This window comes from Bos taurus, chromosome 18 (genome assembly GCF_002263795.3).
Source record: "Bos taurus isolate L1 Dominette 01449 registration number 42190680 breed Hereford chromosome 18, ARS-UCD2.0, whole genome shotgun sequence".
NCBI classification, from domain to species: Eukaryota; Metazoa; Chordata; class Mammalia; order Artiodactyla; family Bovidae; genus Bos; species Bos taurus.
In genome coordinates, this window is record NC_037345.1 from 46164284 (window position 1) to 46185499 (window position 21216).

General features: G+C 53.3%; 1 protein-coding gene across 3 annotated transcripts; it reads right to left on the bottom strand.

Moving 5' to 3' along the window:
- Positions 1–1291: 1291 nt before the first annotated feature.
- On the bottom strand, positions 1292–14168 carry DMKN (dermokine). Of its 3 annotated transcripts, NM_001082463.1 has the most exons (19): positions 13558–14112; positions 13098–13289; positions 12933–12986; positions 12617–12661; positions 12028–12243; positions 11316–11351; positions 11116–11178; positions 10885–10923; positions 8868–8918; positions 8668–8715; positions 8347–8394; positions 6139–6195; positions 5753–5800; positions 3939–3986; positions 3553–3594; positions 3155–3226; positions 2374–2397; positions 2218–2265; positions 1292–1600 (listed from the first exon to the last, which is right to left on the bottom strand). In NM_001082463.1, the coding sequence occupies exons 1-18, from the start codon at positions 13957–13959 to the stop codon at positions 2218–2220; spliced, it is 1533 nt and encodes a 510-aa protein (NP_001075932.1). In that variant the 5' UTR covers positions 13960–14112; the 3' UTR covers positions 1292–1600. The 3 variants fall into 3 exon arrangements, with proteins under 3 accessions (NP_001075932.1, XP_024834316.1, XP_024834315.1); XM_024978548.2 differs by lacking the exon at positions 13098–13289 and having other exon boundaries at positions 13558–14168; XM_024978547.1 differs by lacking the exon at positions 3553–3594 and having other exon boundaries at positions 13558–14166.
- Positions 14169–21216: the final 7048 nt, after the last annotated feature.

A 21216-nucleotide genomic window follows, 5' to 3' on the forward strand; every position in this document is an offset into this window, starting at 1 on the left:
GTGGGGGATTCTGAGCAGGGGAGCCTCCCTGGCTGCTGTGGGAGAATGGATGTTAGGAGAAACTCAAAAGTCAGAGGCTACATCAAGAAGCTGCTTCAGAGGTCCCGGCAGGAGAAAGGGCTGGCCTGCTGTTTTGAGGATCCTTTACACCAGAGGGCCTCAACCTGCTTTACCCAGTGCTTTAAACTTTAGAGGGTGGCTTTCAGCCCTTTGGACCATGAACGCCCCAAGTCCAGAACTATGTTGACCACCTCGATCCCTCAATCCCCAGCTTCTCCCTCAATCCCTCAGGGATTGGCAGGAGGCAACGTGAGGTCCAGCAATTTCTGTCGCTCACTCACACTCCCTGAAGGAAGCCAGCTGTCAAGTCAGCTGGAGGGACAGAGCGGCAGGCCCGGGACAGACGCGCTCTCCCCCCTGTGGCTGTGAGGAGGTACTGCAAGGCCCTCCCTAACCAGGTGAGATCCGGAAAGTGTCAAAGTGTTCCTGGCTCAGTCGTGTCCGACTCTTTGCGACCCCTGTGGACTGGAGCCCGCCACACTCCTCTGTCCATGAAATTCTTCAAGCAAGAATACTGGAGTGGGTTGCCATTCCCTTTGCCAGGGGATCTTCCTGACCCAGGGATCAAATCCAGGTCTCCTGCACTGCACTCTTTACCCTCTGAGCCACCAGGGAAGCCCCTGAGATTCAGAGATGAATATAAAGCAGGAATCCCGGCTTAAGGACAAACGTGAGAAACGGATGCACGTCAAGTCATTTCCCCTAAGTCCGCTTTGGGCCCGGCTTCTTTCATTTCTTCATCAGCTATTTGGGGCCCACCCTGTGCCAGGCCCTGAGCTAAGCCCTGGGAACTGAACCTCCCCTTACCCCTCATGTCAGTCATTTTGTACACCCCTCTCAGGAGGAAGGGGCTTCTCCAGTGCTGCTGCTGCTGCTGCTGCTGCTGCTAAGTCGCTTCAGTCGTGTCCGACTCTGTGTGACCCCATAGACGGCAGCCCAGTGACTCAATGGTAAAGAATCCGCCTGCAATGCAGGAGATGTGGGTTCGATCCCTGGGTGGGGAAGATCCCCTGGAGGAGGGCATGGCAACTCACTCCAGTATTCTTGCCTGGAGAATTCCATGGACAGAGGAGCCTGGCGGGCTACAGTCCATAGAGTCGCAAAGAGTTGGACCCGACTGAGTGACTGAGCGCACTCAGGAAGAAGGTGAGTTACTCGCCCCAAACCCATCTTCCCTCCTCCCTGACCCAGACCATCAGTGCTGTATTAAAGAATAAAATCTGCCAAAGTATTAGGGATACAAGATTCCTGTTTTATTTCCACAGAGAAACTAAAGTAGGACGCTCCTTCTGAATTTTCGTCACGGTGACTTCAGGTCACAAAATGGAGCTGGTGAAGAAACAGCTGGGGTACCCACTGAGACTGGTGGTCAAGGAGACATCACCACAGTGTGTGGGGGGAGACAAGGGACAGGCAGGCAGGACCCCAAGCTAGAAAAGGCAGGTGTTGGCGCTCAGACCAAGAGCTGGGGCCCGGGCACAGTCTGGTCCCTTGACAACCCATGTTTCTCAGGGCCTCAGTCGCGGTCGGAAGTGCTTGCCTAGAAGAAGAGAACAGAGAAAAGGGTAGAACACCAGCCACTCCCAGATCTGTTGAAACCAGGCGTTCTCTCATCTCCCCCAGCTGCTGCACGCACAGTTCCCTCGTGTCCTGCCCATGCCACCTGCGGTCTCCTCTCTCTCCTCCCTAAAACAAGTATTACCCCTCCCACAGCCCCCTCCCCCTTCCACACACAATTCCTATCCTGTTCCCACTCCTTACTCTAGTGTTCGTTCCTGTCCTTGCCTGGCCCCATGAAATACTCAGAGGGTGCATTCCCAGTGTTCTAGGTCATTTTTAAAAAACTCTTCCAAGTATTTATTTTAACTGAAGTATATTCTTCTTTTAATTTTTAAAAACATTTTTTGGCCAAGCCATGCGGGAATCTTAGTTCCCCAACCAGGGATCAAACCCACACCCCCTGCATTGGAAGCTCAGAGTCTTAACCCCTGGACAACCAGGGAAGTTCCCGGTCACTTTCTTATGAGTCTTTCTCCACACGCCACACTTGGGTGTCTCCTCCTCCTTAATACCTTTAGCATGTTCTTCTAGAACAAAGGGAATGCCCAGCCCCCAGCCCTGACCCCAGGTGACTGTGCCTCAGCTCCTGATACTCACCTACCAAAACTTCACCCACTGCAGCAGGCCAGGGTATGTCCGGGAAGCCTGTGGGGCAAGGAGAAGGTCTGAATGGACAGCGCATCGTCCCCCATGCACCCTCTGGCCTCAGACCCCTTCTCTCGAGAGCCAAATTTTCTCTGGCCCAGAACTTACCGAGGAAGAAACCGTGACTCCCCCCTGTAAAGAGAAGATCAGATGAGGTGAGGTGAGGGCCTCCATGACTGCTCTGTATCAGCCATGTCCTCAGGGCTCAGGAGGGGCCGGTGGCCCCAGCATGTTCAGACCAGAGTCATCCCAGAGATCCTTTGGTCTGACGGCAGCCTTTCGGCCACAGCCAGTTTCTCATCCTGCGTGCATTTTACCCAAGATGATACTGAACGTGGTCTCTGAGCGTGCACTGATCAAGGGGAGTGAGAAGAGGAAAGTTAGGTCTCCCTCTGCCTGCCCGGGGGATGAGCAAAGTGGATACCCACAGGAGTATTAACTGCAGCTTCACCTCCTTTCAATCAGCAGGCAGTTTCTGATCTCTCAGAAGTCCCAGAGAGCAGGGGCTTTATTATTCCAAGAGATGGAGGGCAATACTGGCAGTTCGTTTGTTTGTTAACCAGCCGAATTAGTATTCAGCATATTCCTTTACTGAATTTATAAAATTGTTTCTTTGAGCCTGAATAAAGCAAAATCCTCACTTTTCTTTCCTGTTACTTCCTTTATGAAAAGCTTTCATTTTCCCACCAATCAAGAGTTTCTGGGCCAGCCTCCTCTCCCCCAGAAAGGTCAGCAGTTAGAGATAGAGAGCAGATTTGCCGTGGGTCCTGTAATTTTTGAGAAGGCTTATGTTCCTCACTGAGAGGATCCCAGTTTTCTCCATGGCATGCGATGTAGTCACGGTTCCCCTGTAAACTCTTCTGAGTGGGTGGGCAGTTGCAAGTCTTACCTTAGCGGGTGTCTTGGCTGGGTACTGCCCGCCAAGGGCTGCAGGAGGTCCCTGCTGGTTGTAATTGTAGTTCTGTGGAAGGAAACAGTGGGGGGCGTGGGTGGGTAGGGGGACAGGAGAGACGGGATGAAGGCATTTTACCCCCAACCCCCTGCTCTGGCTGGACCTTTCTCCAAGCCCGTGCCTCCTCCCCTCCTCACGTCATGTGTTTGCTTCTGTAGCATCTCCTTAGCCACACCCATGCCTTCACCTCACTTCACCTCCCAGCCCAGATGGCCTGGCCTCCCTTGTCCTTCTCTGCCTCTCCCAGCATCTCAGGTGTCACTGAGGAGGTGGGCAGAGGAGACCAAGGAAAGAAGGGAAGTCTGAATCAGGTGGTCAGGTGGCAATTAGCTCACCTTAGCAGTCCCAGCTACTGCGTCTTGCCATCCTGTGCCAGGCTGAGAAAATGATAGAACCAGGCGTGAGGAGGGAGAATTTCAGATGGGCCAGACCAAGAGCCAGGTGGGCTTCCCGGTGGTGCTAGTGGTAAAGAACCTGCCTGCCAATGCAGGAGACATAAGAGAGGTGGGTTCGATCCCTGGGTCAGGAAGATCCCCTGGAGGAGGGCATATCAATCTACTCCAGTGTTCCTGCCTGGAGAATCCCATGGACACAGGAGCCTGGTGGGCTGCAGTCCATAGGGTCACAAAAAGTTGGACACAACTGAAGTGACTTAGCATGCACAAGAGCCAGGCGGGAAGGGGCCATGGGCCTTCTAGGGCATTCTGAGGGAGGGACTCACCTGGCCAGCCCCACCTGCCCTCTTCTGAAGTGATGGCAAGTCCTCGCCCTGGAAGGAAGAGGGAGTCAGAACAAGGGCAGCCTCATGGTCCTTCAGGCCTTGCCGGACTCTCACCACCCAGGCTCTGCCCTCCTTCTGGAGGCCAGCATCCCACCCGGCCCACCCACCCCTCTCGGGGTCCGTGATAGGTGCTGCCTATGGTGAAGGCGGCGGGCCGGGAGGAAACTGATGGCCCAGATAGATAGAGGACAGGTTGCCACACTCAGTGGGCAATGAGGAGGAGAGAACAGGTTTGGCAGCCCCACCATCACCCAGGCACCTGCAGTACTGGCCTGAGCCAGAATAACAAGTGAGGGAACCTATGCAAGCTCCCAGGGCGGAGCCCCTGCGTCAGCCCCACCCATCTTCAGCCTGCAACACACCCTGCTCCCCTCACAGGCCTGGTGATCCCTCTTCCCAAATGCTGTTCTCTACCGGGTCTTTGGAAGGCCCGGCTGCTTCCCACGGAGGCCAAGTCAAAGGAGAGAGAGGCAAAGGAGAAATACAGGAAAGCAGACAGAGCCCTTAAGAAGCACTGCAGGGACTTCCCTCGTGGTCCAGTGGCTAAGACTCTGCACTCCCAATGCAGGGGGCCCAGCTTCGATCCCTGATCAGGGAACTAAGATCCCACATGGCTCAACTAAGGGTCCCCATGCCAGAACAAAGATCAAAGGTCCTGCATGCCGCAACTAAGACTCAGCACAGCCAAGGAAATGAGTAAATATTTTTTAAAAAGAAGAAGCACTGCAGATGTGCAGGCCACGTCCCCTCCTCTGATCAAGGCAAGGGGAAATCTTGCCTGTCTCTTTCTCAGGCTCAGGATCTTCTCCCCAAATCTGGCTCAACACTCCACCTTATCTATACCTGCCATTGACTTCTTTTTCGTTCTTTCTGTCACTAACTTCTAACCCCACTACTAGCCCCAAAAACGTGGACACAAACTGGAGGACCTCAGGCCTCCACAGGCATTTTTTGGCTTGGTCCACATGTGTAAATTCAACTAGTTGTGAACAGTTGAAAGCCCTAGCTTTTCTAGAAAAAATCAAGACAACGTGTCCCCATCTGTCCAGCCTCACGTGCCCACATGGACAAGGGAGCCGGCGGCCCTGGCCTCAGTGCCCAAGAGTCCTGATTCCCGAAGGCCACTAGCCCCATGAAACCCAAGTGTGGCCTTCAACAGGACGCTAAGGCCCTGCCCGTCCTTCCCAGAACTCAGATAACCAGACCCCACCACCCCAGCACCTGCCTGCACGCGACCTTGACCCTCCCTCCTCCTCCTCCCCTGATAGATACTACCCTCCTGCTGCCCTTCAGCTTTCCTCCTGAGTGACCCCGTTCCAGCCCTGAGAGTTGAGCTCAGCCCCAGGCCCCTCCATCTCCCCCACCCCATGACCCCTGCCCCCTGCTCCCCCTGCAGTACCCACCCAGCTGTGGCTCCCCCCGAGCCAGGCCACACACAGCAGGAGCAACAGCAGAGATGAGACAGTGGCCGACTTCATGATCTCCCGCCTGTGGAGCCCTTGACTCGCGACCTCGGCTTTTATTCCCGGGAGGACCTCCCACCCAGCTCCTTCTCCATGACTCACAGCTTCCCTTTCCCACCCCACCTCCACTGGGCACACACACAAGGAGGAAAGAAGGGACTGAGGGAGGCACCTTCCCTCAGCAGGGAGGAAGCAGAACCGAATCTCCATGCAGCTGCCCTGGGGCCCCGAACCCCGTGTCCCCAGAGCTGAGCGTCCTGACCCCTAAACCGGGGGTTCTACAGCCCTTACCTCAGTAATGACTTTCCAGTTCAAGAAAGGAGTGTTGTGTTTGAAATCCTGAAGGAAGAAGGAAAGATGAGTGGGCCACAGGGAAAGAGGATTCAGAGGGTGGAGTGTGGCAGCCTGTTGTGAAAGTTTCAAGATCACGTGCAAGAACGAGTTTTGGCGCCTGGGTGTAGTTTGGGGTTAGATGAAGATAATCCTCCAGGAGACTGAGGGTGTTACATTGCTGATGCTACTGGTGATAAGACTTGGGGGAGATGATGCATCTCAGAAGTGGGAAGAGGGGGAATTTTGTGACAGGTAGACTGAGGGGTAGCTGCCTTGACGGAGGGAGGGAAGAGGGACAGGATCACCAGGATTCCCAGTTCTTCAAAGAGTGAGAGTTCTCCTACCTCCCAAAGCCGCCTGAAGTAGAGGAGAGCACGAGTGCTGGGGGGTGGGGCTTGGCCCTGTGGATGGAAGTGGGGAGCGAGCCGGTGAGCAAGGCGCCTGTCCCCAACCCACCCTCACCTGCACCCTGCTCCTGCTTCCCTCAGCCTCCAGAATTCACTGTGACTGAGGTCTGGGGGTAGCTGGTGCCTCTAGGGACACCAGAATACTGTTTTGGGGGACAGGGAGAGGGAGGCTTAGCCACGCCTCCGTCACCCCCACAGCACACGACAGCTTTCTTCTCTAGCCCAGTTCCACCCCCTCCACCCCCAGCCTCAGGGAGAACACAACCTCAGGTCCTGCCCCCTGGACCTTTCCACCTTACTACCTGCCCACCTCCCAGAGATGTGGAGCCGAAGTACCCCCTTCCAACCACCCCGCCCCCTCCCCATCCCCCAGAACAACAGTGGAGACGTTAAGAAAGGAGCAGAGACCAGGAATGTGGGATAGCTGAGATTTATTTTGGAGCAAGCGTTGAGGTTAGTAGGGAGATAGTGGTGTTTAAAGAATGGGTCAGGGTGGGGGCTCCCCTCCATCTGGTAGCTCCGTGTCTGGAAGTCATGGGGTGCGAAAGCTCCTCTGGTCCTGGGCAAAGAAAGAAGTTCCAAGGGGGAGCTCAAGGACTAGGGATTCGGTGAGCAGTGGACTAAGGCAGGGGTAGATGGGACCTCCGCATCAGAAATCTACAGGGACCTTTGCGCCCACGGCTGTCATCCAGTCAAGTCCAGCTCTTGGGCTTGGAAACCCCCATACCTGCCAGGAACGTGTGGTCCCCTGTCCTCACTCCTCATCTGGCTGAGTCCTAGCTCCCTCATTGCCCCTCCCCCTACCATGAAGGAGGTGGATCTCTCCCTCCTCTTCTCTGCCCATCTCTTGTGTCCTGTCCCTTTCCTGGGAGATCTGCTCCTGGGGGAGCCACCCCCAGTGAATCCTGCCTGGCAGCGAGCACTCCCTTTACTGCCGCCCTAGATGTGCAAAAACGTTTGACCCCCTGGGAAGTATCTGTGCATGCCCTGGTTCTCCCATTAAATTCTTAAGTGCCCATGCTCACAGGCTTGAGCATGGTCCACGGCAAGGAGTCTTGCCCTTACCAGAGACCATTCTCTATGAAATAGAAAAGTCTGTTTTGTTCATTTCGTCCCTCCAAGCCAGGACTCTGCTGTAGCCGGGAGCTTCTGCAACTTCCATCTTTCAGTCCCCATCTTACTCCCAGAGGGTGACGTTCCTGAGATGGGGACTGCCTCTCTGTCTCCCCACAGACCATCTACCTCCCCCATGAGTTTTGGAGGGCAAGAATCCTAGTCTGCATTCTTTTACTTGAAGGGTCAGGAACTCTAGTTTCTCCAATCAGGTGGCTAGTAGGACTGGGATGGGCAGGGGGCGTCTGACCGCTGGAGAGCAAGCCCCAGTGGCAAGAGGCAGCTGCTTCTCAGCTCTGGGCTCTCACAGGCCATAGAAAGAGGAGCCCAGTGTTGCCGTATTGTTCTTTGAAAATGAATCAAACAAAAGGATCAGTGGACCACCGATTGCAGCTTCTGCCTTTGGTATTTGAATCATTTATTTGTGCTTCACCCCCCATTCCAGTCCACCCCCTCTGCTCTGGAGATACATCTGCTATTCTGGTGTCAGACCAGCCCGACCAGGGCTTCCCCTGCAAGAGCAAGGAGTAGGCAGGAAAAAAGGACAAGGGGGTTCTGGGCTCCGAGCATCTCCTAAGATTACGTATGTGCAGGGCCCAGACTGATGCCTGGAGCGTTCATTCCCTTTTCCTTTCTCTCTTGACATCAATCCTCAGGTGAACTTTAGCTTCCCGTGATGATTCAGTCCATGCCCTGCCTCTCTCTGCCTCTGCTCCCTCCCTGGTTCCTGGGGATTAGGCCTACTTACTCTCTAGGGAAACTGAGGTTCAGGACTGTTCAGGTCTACATGTTGAGAGGTGAAAGAAACCTGCTCCCTCCTTATCCCCCACTCCCAGCTGTTTTGAAATTCTCCCTCTCTTTTCAGGTCTCTGCTGTCCTTCCTCCTCGTTTTTATCTTTTCTTTTTAAATGGCGGAAATGTCTTCTTAATGACCATCATCACTGTTCCCTGGCTCACCTAGCTAGAGTTTAGCTTTCTTCTCTACATCCCTCTCTTAAAAAGATCAGAATGACGTGGCCTTCCAGCCCTTACCTTGTTTAAGGCATCCCAGTTAATGAAGCCCAGCTTGGATTTAAAATTCTGCAGGAAAAAAAAAAAGAAGAAGAAGAATGGCCAAATTGGACATAGTGTGATTGACTCAGGGCCTCAGGACAAGAGAGGTCAAGGGCCACTGCTGACAATCATTTTATTGGGTTGGCCAGAAGTTTGTTCGGGTTTTCCCAAAGATGGTATGGAAAAACTGGAACGAACATTTTGGCCAACCCAATAGCCCAAAGACTTCAGCCTGTGGGACCAAGAGACACAGGTTTGGTTTCCAAAAAAGAGTGAGCAGAGCACTCGTGCTGAACTCACCTTCCAGAAAGTGTCGAAGTTGAAGGACTCAGAAGATGTCTGAGAGTTCTAAGGGACCAATGAGAAACAGAAGGAGAGTAAGAACCCACTCTGTGGGCTGGAGGCAGGGGTGGGAGGCACGGGTGTCGGGGGGTGGGGAGGGCAGGCAGGGGTGCTTGACACCACGGTCCCGACCCAAGAGGAGTGATGTTCTCACTCACCAAGGTGTTGATTCCACTGACAGCTTCGCCTTCTCCACTGGAGCCCTGCCCCTGGGTGGGGAAAAGGGGACTGATGTTCAAGGCTCCATGCATCCTGTCATGCATGGCGCCTATCACCTCTCTCTTCTCAGCCTTTGTACTGTGTACTCTCTGTCAAGCCATCCACCCCACTTCTTTCCACAGCACTTAAGAGCCGCCACCTCCAGAAAGCCTTCCTGGACTGACTTGCTGCTTGCTCTCCAGACTAACCCTACCCAGTCCCTTGAATCAAATCCATATTCTTTCTTCCCCCCATTCCTTGCTCTCCAAACACCACTAGTAGCCAACATGTAGTCCCACTGTGCACGGGGCACTGTGCCTCTTTCCACCACTTTCCCATGTGGAAACAGCTTTGCTTTACAGAAGGAAACTGAAGCAGAGAGCTGTCCAGCAGCTTTTCTCAGCTCCTGTCTCCGTGTTAGACTCCAGTGCCAGGACTCTGAACCACCTTGGTGTGATTACGATGCAGAAAGCTCTGCAGTAACTGATGGGGGTCAACAAGTTAGCTTCGCTGTCCCTGTTTGACACAAGAGGAAGCCCAGGCTCAGCGAGGTCAACTGACTTGCCTGGAGACACACAGATGACAGGAGATACTGCTGGTGTTCAAACCTCCATCTTTTAACTCAAAATTCACTGCCTTTCCACTTGTCAATTCTGTCTTCTTACATTTGGTTTTAAAAAATATCCCCTTGGGACTTCCCCTGCGGCCCAAAAGACTCCTCCTTGCAATGCAGGGGGTGCAGGTTTGATCCCTGGTCAGGGAACTAAGGGGTTTCCCAGGTGGCGCTAGTGGTAAAGAACCCGCTTGCCAATGCAGGAGACATAAAGGACATGGGTTCAACTCCTGGGTCAGGAAGATCCCCTGGAGGAGGGTATGGCAACCCACTCCAGTATTCTTGCCTGGAGAATCCCCATGGGCAGAGGAGCCTGGTGGACTACAGTCCATAGAACCGAAAAGAGTTGGACACGACTAAAGCAACTTAACATGCATGCACGGGGAACTAAGATCCCACTGTGGGGCAAGTCCAAAAAGTAAATAAAGAAAAGAAAATAAATATCCCCTTGATGACAGAGGATGCGATGGTTGGATGGCATCACCGACTCGATAGACATGAGTTTGAGTGGACTCCGGGAGTTGGTGGACAGGAGGCCTGGCGTGCTGCAGTCCATGGGGTCACAAAGAGTTGGACACAACTGAGCGACTGAACTGAACTGACTGATTATTCTGTTATTTTTGTCTGTTTTTCCACCTCACTACGTATTTAAGATTTTGGTGTGCAAAAAGAAAACTAAAAATAGAATTACAAACTGGGAGGTTTCTTAAAACCTGCCTACCCATAAAAGGTTAGTGTCCCTGACATGTGAGGAGCTCTTCACAGAGCCTTCTCGCTGTAGTGCCCTCCTCCCCACTGGGCATGCTCCTCGTCCTCTCACATAGGCTAGCAGCCTCAGCAGGACGCTTGTTGGAAACCAGAGTCTCAGCCGCACCCCAGTCCTGCTGAATCAGAATCTGCATTTTCACAAGACCTCTGGGCGCTGCCTGTGGACCTTAGCGCAACACCTCCTCTGTCAGCTCAGCAGGTGCTGACAGAGAGCCAGATTTCCAGGATAACTAGGAGGGAAAGGTACGCTTTCAAAATGAGTTTCAAAACTCATCACCGAATTCTGTTCACTGGTCAGGTATAGGACATTTGAAACAATCCTGTTTCTAAAAGGACTGGTTTTCGTTCCATTGTTCACAGCCCCAGTCTGTGGTCTAACGTGAGATAGATCATGTAAGGACCTACAATTAATTATTACTTGGGAGCTAATTAGTCTTTTGAGGAGCACGCCCATGGTTTCCTCCCCCTGGATTGTAAATTCCCCACAGACAGGGTCGAGACAGAGGCTCGCATTAGGAGAGGGGTGAGAGGAGCTGCAGTGAGGAGGGAGCACCACTGCAAGGATGAACTGCAGTTGCTGCGGGTTCAGCTCTCACCTGACCCCCAGATCCCCCGGACACGTGCGGGTTGTCACACTGTGGGAGAGACAAAGAGAAGACTCTTGGTCCCCACCCAGACACCTAGTCCAGCCCTGCAGACTGCAGCCTTCGCACCCCAAGGCTGGCCTGGGTCCATCACCCTGTCAGCATCCGCCCTCGTTCCCTGTGGGGACTGAGGGAGCTGTCCTCTCCCACCATTGCCCACCTTCCATGCCTCTTCACACTCACCTCGGGTTTGTTTCTGACACCACTTCCAACTCTGCTCCCCGAGGAGGGGCTGGGATTGTATCCCTACAAGGGAGAGCAAGAGTCCGTGTGGGGGCTTCAAAGGATTTGGAAGGGCCCAGAGTTCCCGAAGTAGGGATTGTCCCCATCCCCTCACCCTCTCCTGGAACCTAGAGAGGAGAAGGGACCCCTAGAATCCTTACCTGGGAGGAGCCACCATGATCAGAATTTCTAGTGTCCTAGATGGAGGGAAAGCGGGTGGTACAGAGAGCAGTAAGTTATGGCAGCTTACAGCACCTGGCTTGTTCTTGCCTGAGACCTTTCCCAGAACCCCAAAAAAGCCAGCTGTGCCCCCTCTCTGCAGGCCCCCTGGTTGGAGCTCCACCCTCATCCAGCTCCCAGGTCATGGTCCCCGACTGACCCTCTCATCCCTCCTGTGGGGACATTATTATTAGCATCTACACCGAAGTTCTGTAAGTGTCCTTAAGTCTCCACATGTGGTCCTGTCCCCGTCCTCCTGGGAGCTTCCCAAATAAGTGTCATGTTTCCCTGGGCCCACCTCTCTGGCTCCATCCACCACCCCAGCTCTGGTCAGATTCATCAAGTAGACATGCCTGCAGGAGCAGAGGTTAGACAGGAGACAGCATCCCCCATCACCAAGTGGATGGCAAGGGGCTAGGGTAAACGCAGTAAACTAATTCCAGTAAATTCTTCTGGAATTAGAGGGCACGTGTCAGTGGCACCGCCTGGTGGGGCTTGAAGGTGGGCAACATGAGCTGGGGGGCCTGGGATGACAACTCCATTGACGCCAGCTACCCTGGGGCGGGCAGCTTTCAGGAAGACCCTGGAGTGAGTGTCCTCAGCAGGGACCACCAGGGGCCCCATCTCTGCCTTCAACAAAAGAGTAGAACATACCGAGCTGGACCCAGAGCTGCCGCTGCTGCCTGCATTGCTGCCTCCACCGTTACTGCTGCCGCCGCCATTGCTGCCGCCGCCATTGCTGCCTCCACTGTTACTGCTGCCGCCGCCATTGCTGCTTCCACTGTTACTGCTGGTGCTTCCATTGCTGCCGCCATTGCTGCCGCCACTGCTGCCGCCACCATTAGTGCTGGAGCCACTGCTGCTGCTTCCCTGAGGAGCAGGAAGAGACCAGCGTCAGTCACTAAAGTCCTGTCCGACTCGGTGCGACCCCAAGGACTGTAGCCCGCCAAGCTCCTCTGTCCATGGGATTCTCCAGGCAAGAAGACTGGAGTGAATAGCCATTGCCTTCTCCAGGGGATCTTCCCCACCCAGGGATCCAACCCTGATCTCCCTCATTGCAGGCAGATTCTTTACCATCTGAGCCAAGAGACCAGAATGAGGTCTAAAGATGAGAACACCAAGGGAGAAGGCTTTCCTCCCTCTCCCTCCTCCCTCAGGAATATTTCCCGCCCAGTGTGAGCTGAGTAGAGTTTCTCTGTCTCCTCCCCGTGCAAAAATGCTTCAGGTTGCCCCGTCCTCTTACCCCAGAGTTGCCAGAGCTTCCACCTGAGCCAGGGGGGGTGGTGCACTGTGGAGGGAAGGGGACGGGTGGGGTTCCAGCCGAAGCTGTTCCCCGGGGCCAGGCTCTCCTGCATCCTCAGCTTGGCTTCCTGTCCGGGTGCTTGTCTCCCCCCAAGCCTAGCTCACTCTTCTCATCCTAGTCCCCACACCCGTCTCTCCCCAACTAGTCTGCTTCTTCCTTCCATCCCTCCCCTGCCCATCTTTCTCTCCGCTGTGTCTCTCCCAGTTTCTATCACATGCATCCAGACACCTCTGCCTCTCCAGGCTATTCCTCTTACTTCTGTATTTCTGTTGTTGTTGCTTCTCACTGAACCAGGTTGGGGCGAGGTTCCCTGCAGGAAGGGTGAGATGAGCTTGGGATCAGGAAGGACACGGGGGAGGCGCCAAGAGTGTGGGCTTGAGGGCACGGAGGGGGCAAGCATCAGGGTTGATGGTTACTTTACCTGAGAGTTGGCCCCCAAGTTGAATGCCCCTCTGTGGCCTCCCTGGCCCCAGGAGCCTCCCTGAGCATTAGCTCCAAAGCTTCCACCTGAGCCTCCAGAGAACACCTGGTCCTGGGTGTCCCCTGGGCCTCCAGAGCTGCCCTGAGAGCCAGGAATGCCATGGCCTCCGGATGGAGGCTGCCCATTGGTTCCCTGAAAGAATGACATGGCTGTACTGAGTGTGTGTGACCTCCTCACTCTGGGGTGGAGGAGAGCGGGCCGAGCAACTCAGAGAGAGAGGAACCGGAGCAGGACACAGGGGCAGGCAGGTGGAGAGAGACCCAGGGCAGTGGAGGAGGGAGGCCTGACGTGGAAGGATCGCCATCGATGAGGAGGCATCCCTCCTTTCAGCTGCTTCCCGGGATCCTCAGCCCAACTGCCCATAGCCTCCCATTTCCGCAGCGGCCTTCCAGCTACTCACCCAAGCTCCGTTGCTGCCGGGCGTCCCCTGCCAGGACTTGTGGGCAGGGTCCACTCCGTGTCCGATGATATTCTCAGCCTGTCTGTCGGCCTCACTCCCAGTGTTTTTAAGAGCGTGGCTCGCTTCCTTAAGCTTGTGGGCAAGAGCATCCCCCAAGTGGGGGTCCCTGGCCTCCCTGATTCCCAAGCCCTCTGTCTTTCCAGTACCTTGGCCAATGGCCTTCTCGATTCCGTGGATGGCAGCTTCTCCCAGCACGTCTCCCAAGGCCTCTCCCACCCCGTGTCCAATGGCTTCCCCAACTTCTTCTCTGGTGTTCTCCTCTCCACTCTGCAGCGGGCTAGCCTCCCCACTGCCCAGGAGCAGGAACAGCAGGAGGCAGGCCAGAGACCCCTTTAGCTTCATCTCTGCCTCACTTCCTCTCCCTGAGTGTCTTCTTTCCACCCAGGTTCCCTTTCAGGCCCTGTCGCTTCCCTGATGCCTGCCGGCCCTCCTCCCTTCTCTCCTTCCTTCTGGCTTCTTGTTCACCCTCCCTCTGGGTCTGCAGCCTGCTCTCTCCCTCCCCAAATGCCCTTGTCTTCCCAAAGTCCTCCTCCACGCCGCTACTCCTTATAGTGTAGCTTGGGAGAAGGTGGCAGGGCTGGGCGGTTCAGGGTCCCTCCCCACAGTGACTCAGATCCAACTACCCGATAGGGTAATGAGCTGTAATTGTGAGTCTGAGTGTCTGTGTTGAAACAGAGAGGGAGTCTGTGCATCAGGGAGGGAGGGAGAAATGGGATGAGTTCGGTGCCAAAGTGTTCTGATTTCCCAACTCCAGGAATTTGGGGCGCGGGGTGGGGGTGGGGGCATCTGGGGAGCTAGGCTGGTGGTGCCTCCTAAAGGTGATGGGGTGGAGGGGACTTAGGAGGGAGGAATCAGACAGGATGTCAACAGAGGGAGCGAGGGTAAGGAGCCCAGTGGAACAGGACCCATCCTAGGTGTAAGCCAGCCTGGATCCAGGGCACCACGATGGGTGCAGGTGACCTTCGCCAGCCTTCATCTCTCCCATCTCTCTCGCCTCCCATACTGCCACCTACAGGTGAGAGCCTGACACTGCCGTGCCTTCCAGCCACAGAGCCTGGGACCCCAGGCAGCAGTCAGGGAAGGAAGTGGCCGTGACCCTCAGAGTGGTCATCAGGACGTGTCAGTTAGCATCTGGGCTGAGAAATCTGGGTGTGGAGCAGGGGAGCTGGGCGGGCCGGCCACCCCCAGGGAACAAGTGGGAGGGAAAGACCTAGGGAGGGTGCAGCTGACCCAGGCACCTATCCTGTTTACCAGGCCTGACCCAGGCACCTATCCTGTTTGCCAGGCCTGGAGGGGGCATGTGTGTGAGCTCACAGCCTGCTGTGAGGGCTGGGACTACACCAGCTCACCCCACCCCGCCCCTAGCTGCTCCCCAACAAGCCAGAACAGCACTGGCGAGGGAGGAGGGGTCAGCACAGTGGTCGTCTCCCCTGGGCCCAGCTCAGTATGCAGAACTCGAGCATCCTCCAGAGGGCTCATGGCTCGCTGCTCAGCAAGTGTGGCCGCTTCTCCCACTCCCATGAACCCCAGGTCCTCCCATTTGGCACTGCCTGTATTGCTGGGACTCATCGCCCAGTTAGGAGGGGCCAGTTTCCATCTGCCTTTCTCAATGTCTCTCAATCAGTCTCTCTCCACCCCAGCACCCGCACCCCAACTTGTAACATCCATCACCTCTCACAATGTAAACACTGCCTGTCCTCCGCTGCTCCTTCCTACTTCCCTATTTTTCCATCGCTGACTCTTTAATGATAATAATAGTGGCAATGGTAATACAATAGTAATCGTCATCATCTTTGTAGCTGCAGTTGATCTGTGCCCAGCACTGGACTAAGCACTTTAAGGCTCAGACAGCCCTGGAAGAATCGGTCTTATTATTACCCCCATTTAGGGACAGAGAACTTGGTGCTCAGAGAGGATATAGTGGTGGGCTGCCGTCTATGGGGTCGCACAGAGTCGGACACGACTGAAGCGACTTAGCAGCAGCAGCAGCAGCAGCAGTGGCAAAGCCCAGCCCAGGCTGGCTCGCTCCTGAGCCTGGTTCCCAGCGCACTCTGTCTTCTTGGTGCCTGAGACCCTCTCCTGGTTTTCAGAACCTTCATTCTTCTCTGGGTAGAATTGGTTTGCGTTTTGCTCCGGGGCCATGTGAGGGGCAGAGAGCATAAATCTGAGGCCTCCGGGGTTAGTGATGGACACCCCACACCCCCCGGGACTCGCTGCTCCCCACCCACACAGGACCTCAGGGAAGGAGGTGGCACACATGCTCGGCAACTCCAAGACTCCTTCCCACACTTCCCTCATGGGACATCCTCACCACGGCATAGAGCTGCCCTGTTCCTTCTTTCTTCTTTCTCTCTCCTTCTTGGAGCCAGCTTACCTTCTTAAGTATATTTTAAGAGAATACTTTATATCACTAAGTAGAAAGCCAGGATCATTGGCCCATAAACAAAAAGTACAAAAAAGCAAAGTGAGAAGCAAGCAATTGTATCACATTATAGCTGGCGGCAGTTCCTGTATCATTTTTGTTTTAAAAAATAAAGATTAGCACATCTGAGAGAGGTGTTCTGAGCACACAAGCACAGAAATGGAATCTCCTTCTTCACCTAATCAAAAGTTTCTTAAACATTTTAAGAAAACAGTTAAGTTTCTCACTTTTTGATTCAGACTTATTCAAAGCCATGTTCACAAGCCATCTAAATTCTCCCATGCCACCATTTATACCTTCTGGAAAAATACTGCCCTCAGACATCTGTGGACCTGAGGGGTCACTTCAAATCAGTCTGAAGGCATGTTTATTAAATACCTGTTGTGTATTTAATAAACAGAAGACTAAGTGCTTTCACATGAATGATCTCATTTAGTCCTCACTATAATCTCGAGAGATAGATATTATTCCCATTTTACAGATGAGGTAACTGAGGTCGTGAGCTGTTTAACACACATACAAAATCATATACAAGATCATGGCAAAATGGAGCTGTCAGAATCACCTAAATCTGTCTGACTCCAAACAGCCTTTTCTCCTACAGCTCCGTGCCTCTTCTCTTCTTTTATGCATAACAGTATCCACAAATCTGATATGCCCAGACCCTCTGATTTCAGCTTTTCTCTCTAATTCACTACTTCATTCATTCAACAAGTGTTTATTGAGTGCTTACTCTGTGTCATGCCTATTCTAGGCATGGAGTACAGCATGGAACAAGATCATGAAAATCTCCCTCCTTGGGGAGCTCACATTCACTAAGGGGAGATTGGACAATGAACATATCAGGTGATGAAGAGTCTTAAAAAGAAAGATACAAGGGGGTGAGGAAATAGACAAGACGGAGTTTGGGGTTTGCTTTAGTTTTGGGTTTTTTGTTTTCTTGGCTGTGCCTCCTGGCTGGCAGGATCTTAGTTCCCCAACCAGGGATTGAACCCAGGTCACAGCAGTGAAAGCGCAGAGTCCTAACCATTGGACCACCAGGGAACCCCCTCATAGTGTTTTAAATAGCGTGGTCAGGAAAGGGCTCTTTAAGATGTGATCTATGACCCAAGACTGAAAAGAAGTGAGAGTGAGCCATGAGAATATCTGGAGCCCGGAGATTCCAAGCAGAGAAACAGGGCAAAGGCCCTGAGGCAGGAGCCTGCTTATTCTGTTTGAAGATCATTGTGGCTTGTGCAGAGGGGAAATGCGAGCAGTTGAAGTCAGACACAACTAGGCCAGATTGTTGAACTTTGGGGACTGTGGTGAGGACTTTGACTGCTAATGAGGTAGAACCAGCCAAGGGCTGGGAATCAAGGAGGGTTGTGCTAATGAGGTAGAACCAGCCAAGGGCTGGGAACCAAAGAAGGTTGTGACCTGATTCAGATGTTTAACTGACAACAGACGGGGGTGGGGGTGGGCCTGAGGTGTACGGAGGCCAGGGAGGAAGCTTCTGGGGGAGGCCGAAATCAAGGATGGATCGGGCATGGGGCTCAGGGCTCGGTGGCATCTCTGCTCCCCTCTCCGGGGTCCTGGGCCTCAGACTGGCAGCTGCTGGCTCACCTCATCCTTTCCTGGAGCCCATGCTCAAATCCTGACTTGATTACTTACTGCAAGAGGTGTAGATACAAGGATGACACAAGGTAACACACAAAGCAAAGAGCTTAGCACGGTGCCTGGCACATAAGAACACTCGAAATATGTTCTTGCTAGTGTCAGACACATCACCGATGTTGGAATAATTTCCTGGCAGCTGTTTAATTTTGAGACACATACACAGGCACGCAAGTACCCCCTGAATGGGCCAAAGGCAGAAATTTATTTTTAAAGAGGACTTATTTGGGGAATTCCCTAGCAGTCCAGTGGTTAGGACTCCCCACTTCCACTGCGGGGGTGACAGGTTCAATCCCTGGTCTGGGAACTAAGATCCGTAAGCAATGTGCTTCCCACTCCCCTACCCCCGACAAGAAACAACTTGGTACGGGAACTTATTGGAAGTAGCCCTCCCCCAACCCAGGGTCACAAGGAAGCCCGCCGCTGCCCCTCGAGCAGAGATGCCCAGCAGGAAAGTGCTTGGGTTGAGGAGCCAGCCATCACTGCCTACTAGCTGGGTGGCCTCCATCAACTCTGTCCCTTCTCTGAGCCTTGGCTTCATCATCTCTAAGGGGGTGATCATGGGACCCGCCTCAGGGGAGGTTATGAGGGTGACTGAATCATGTCTGTAAGTGCTTAGTCTAGAGTGAACACCCAATAAGTGCTGGTGGTGACGGTCCCACCCAGCCTCCTCTCCCTGTTCTTCCACAGCCTCGGCAACTGGCCTCCTCTCTTTCTGACTCCCTCGCCTGACTGCCTGTCTGGCCCAGCTTCGGGCTTCCTGCTTATACATCCCAGGTCTGCTCCAGCCGGTAGCCTCCTCTCTACTAGTTGCCAGACACCTGTGCCCGGCCTCAACCCCTCTTCCAGAAACTCTTAGTCTAGGAGAAATGGATATGAAACAGGTAAGGAGATAATTGCAGGCTTCCCAGGTGGCTCAGTGGGTAAAGAATCTGCCTGCAATGCAGAAAACATGGGTTCGATCCTTGGGTTGGGAAGATCCCCTGAAGGAGGGCATGGCAACCCACTCCAGTATTCTTGCCTGGAGAATCCCATGGACAGAGGAACCGGGCGGGCTACAGTCCATTTGGTCACAAAGCGTTGGACACGACTGAAGTGACTGAGCATGCACACACACACACAAGTATATAATTACAGTTTGTCACAACACCTTGAAGACCAGGATCAGTGCACTATGGGAGCAGAGATAGACCTTTGTTCAAACCGGGGAGTCAGGAAAGGACAGATAGGCAGGGCAAACGTCCCTAGCAGAGGAAGCAGAGCTCGCCAGGCATCGAGGAAGGACTGAGCCATGCCTCTTGTAACCTTCAGATCTGGCTCAACCCTCCTCTTCCAGAAGCCTCCCAGGACTGACCCCCAGCATTATCCTATATCTCTTTGGCACCGTCAGGAACCCCATTCAAGCCAACCTAGCAAGAAAATGGAGGCAAATAGAATCAATGAAAGCTTTTACTTTCTGAAAGAATGATTCCCCACTCAGAAGGGATTCTTCCAGACCAGATGAAAGGACGTTCAACACAGAGTAGACTCTCTGTTCCCACATGTGTAGGAAACATTCGGCATTGAGTTGGGCAAAAAGTTCATTTGGTTAGTGAACAGTTGTTCAATAAAGTTCTTGTGAAAATGGAAAATATGTGTTTTATTGTTACTTAAAACCAAACGAACTTTTTGGCCAACCCAATAGGAATGAATGCTTCTGTTTATTGAAATGCCAGAAACAAAGCTCTGGGATTTACTTTGAAAAGCATTGAAAATGTATCAGTATACCCAAGCAGAAGAATCAGGGGAGGGGATGGTTAGGGAGTTTGGGATGGACATGTACACACTGCTGTATTTAAAATGTATAACCAACAAGGACCTACTGTATAGCAATAAAAGAAAAAGTATCAGTACATGGCTAGACGGTTTGGTGTGTGTTGAGTGGAAATGTGATAAAGCAAGCATAGTCATATGTTCATGGTGGAATCCAAGTGGTGAGTATGCAGGTATCCACTGTAAAATTCTTTCATTTTTGCAATAAGATACTGCCAGGGAAAAAAAGGAGCATATATTGTTTAAGTAGGGACTTCCCTAGTGGTCCAGTGGTTGGGACTCTGAGCTTCAACTGCTGGGGGCCTGGGTTCTATCTGTGGTTGCGGAGGCAGTGAGGCAAAAAATAAATAAATAATAAAATAAAATAGTGGTATTCTACAAACAAGGAAAAACACAGAGAATATGAAGTGCCCAGAACATTGCCTTTACTGTGCATATCAGGCCCCTCCCCTCCCTGGTGTGTCCTAAATTTAATCTTTATTGATACATCACTTCGTGTTTGTTTTCAAATTCTGTTTGTGCTTAGTCACTCAGTGGTGTCCAGCTCTTTGCGACCCCATGGACTGCAGCCCGCCAGGCTCCTCCATCCATGGGATTCTCCAGGCAAGAGTACTGGAATGGGTTGCCATTTCCTCCTCCAGGAGATCTTCCCGACCCAGGGATCGAACCCACATCTCCCGTGTCTCCTGCTTTGCAGGCAGATTCTTTACCTGCTGAGCCACTGGGGAAGCCTTCCCAGGAAGCCTTTAAATTCCCCAAGGGCAAAAACACTGTCTCTATTTCTGGTCCCACGGTTGATAGAATTTTGGAGCTGGAAGCCATGTTTGTAGTCCTCTCTTGCAGATCCCCGCCCTCCTTTATATGAGAGGAAGTGGTGGCCCCTGGAGGGGAAGGACATGGCCCACAGGCACCTGGTCTCCCAGCACTCCACCCATGCTAGGTGAGTAGTCTACAGACTTTATAGGCAACTGGGCAAGGTCAGGTTCTGGAAATAGACAGGCCTGCTACTTTCTCACAGGTTACCCCAGGCAAGTGGCCTGGCCCCTTGGAGCCTCACCTTCCTCCTCCACACACTGTAGATCACATCCTTTGGGTTGTAGGAAGCTTAAAGGGCTGTAGAGTATCTTTCATATGGTACCCGGAAGCTACTGCATGCTCAGTATATAGTAGTTGCTAGCATCGTTGCTCCGGGCTTTGAGCCATCCACAGATCTGAAAACGGGGCCTCGTGTGTCACCATTCCTCTCATAAAGAGGCCTCCCTCCTGTCCTTCCCCCTGAGCCCTTTGTGGTCCCACCGGAGAGAAGACCTCGCACGTGTGCCTCCTTCCTCTCTCCTTATTCACTGAGTCCCCTCCCTACTGATACTAAACAACAAAAGAGGACTTCCCTGGTGGTACAGTGGATAAGAATCTGCCTGCCAATGCAGGGGATACAGGTTCGATCCCTGGTCCTCGAGAAGGTCCCACAAGCCGCAGAGCAGCCAAGCCCGTGCACCACAACTACTGAGAAGGTGCCCTAGAGCCCGGGAGCCACAACTATTGAACCCATGAACTGCACCTCTGGAAGCTGGCACACCCTAGAGCCTGTGCTCCGCAACAAGAGAAGCCACCGCGATGAGAAGCCCACCCACCATGATGAGCGAGTAGCCTCCACTCTCCACCACGAGAGAGCCTGCTCGCAGCAACAAAGACCCAGCATAACCAAAAATATT